Raw genomic sequence first — 406 nt, 5'->3', positions numbered from 1 at the left:
AAACAACCCCACGATGCAAAGCGGGTTTTTACAACGCTCCCGCGCCCCTCGCCGCGCCTGCAGGCAGGGCAGCGGCGGCCGGGCCCCACCTGTAGCGGCCGGGCCTCACCTGTAGCTGCAGGGCTCCGCCCCGAACAGGCAGGCCAGGATCACCTGCTCGCCCGTGTAGCTCAGCTTCGCCAGCTCCTGGGTCGGCACCTGCGAGAAGATGTTGGTGGCCTGCAGGCTGTACCACTCCGTCACGGCCTGGGTGACGCTGCTGAAGTTCCGGAAGGTGCACACGGTCCTGTTGACGGAGCACTGTGGGGGCGAGAGGGGTCCCTGTGGGTGGGGCTGCTGGCAGGCGCCTGTCACTGCCCCCGGGGCGAGGGCCCGGAGCACCCGGCCAGCCGCCCATCCCCAGGCT

The 406-nt window shown here is 70.2% G+C and overlaps 1 protein-coding gene across 1 annotated transcript in view; it reads right to left on the bottom strand.

Annotated features, from left to right (window-relative positions):
- Positions 1 to 406, bottom strand: part of SCNN1B (sodium channel epithelial 1 beta subunit) — a 31,937-nt gene that overhangs the window by 15,086 nt on the left and 16,445 nt on the right. Inside the window, exon 4 of the mRNA XM_023520090.1 lies at positions 110 to 300. Coding sequence (XP_023375858.1) covers positions 110 to 300 — 191 coding nt within the window. The remainder of the gene's footprint in view (positions 1 to 109; positions 301 to 406) is intronic.

The sequence above is a fragment of the Pteropus vampyrus genome, unplaced genomic scaffold (genome assembly GCF_000151845.1).
Source record: "Pteropus vampyrus isolate Shadow unplaced genomic scaffold, Pvam_2.0 Scaffold247, whole genome shotgun sequence".
In the NCBI taxonomy this organism is placed as follows: Eukaryota; Metazoa; Chordata; class Mammalia; order Chiroptera; family Pteropodidae; genus Pteropus; species Pteropus vampyrus.
Note: the sequence above shows the minus strand (reverse complement) of the source record. Positions and strands in the feature narration are given on the sequence as shown.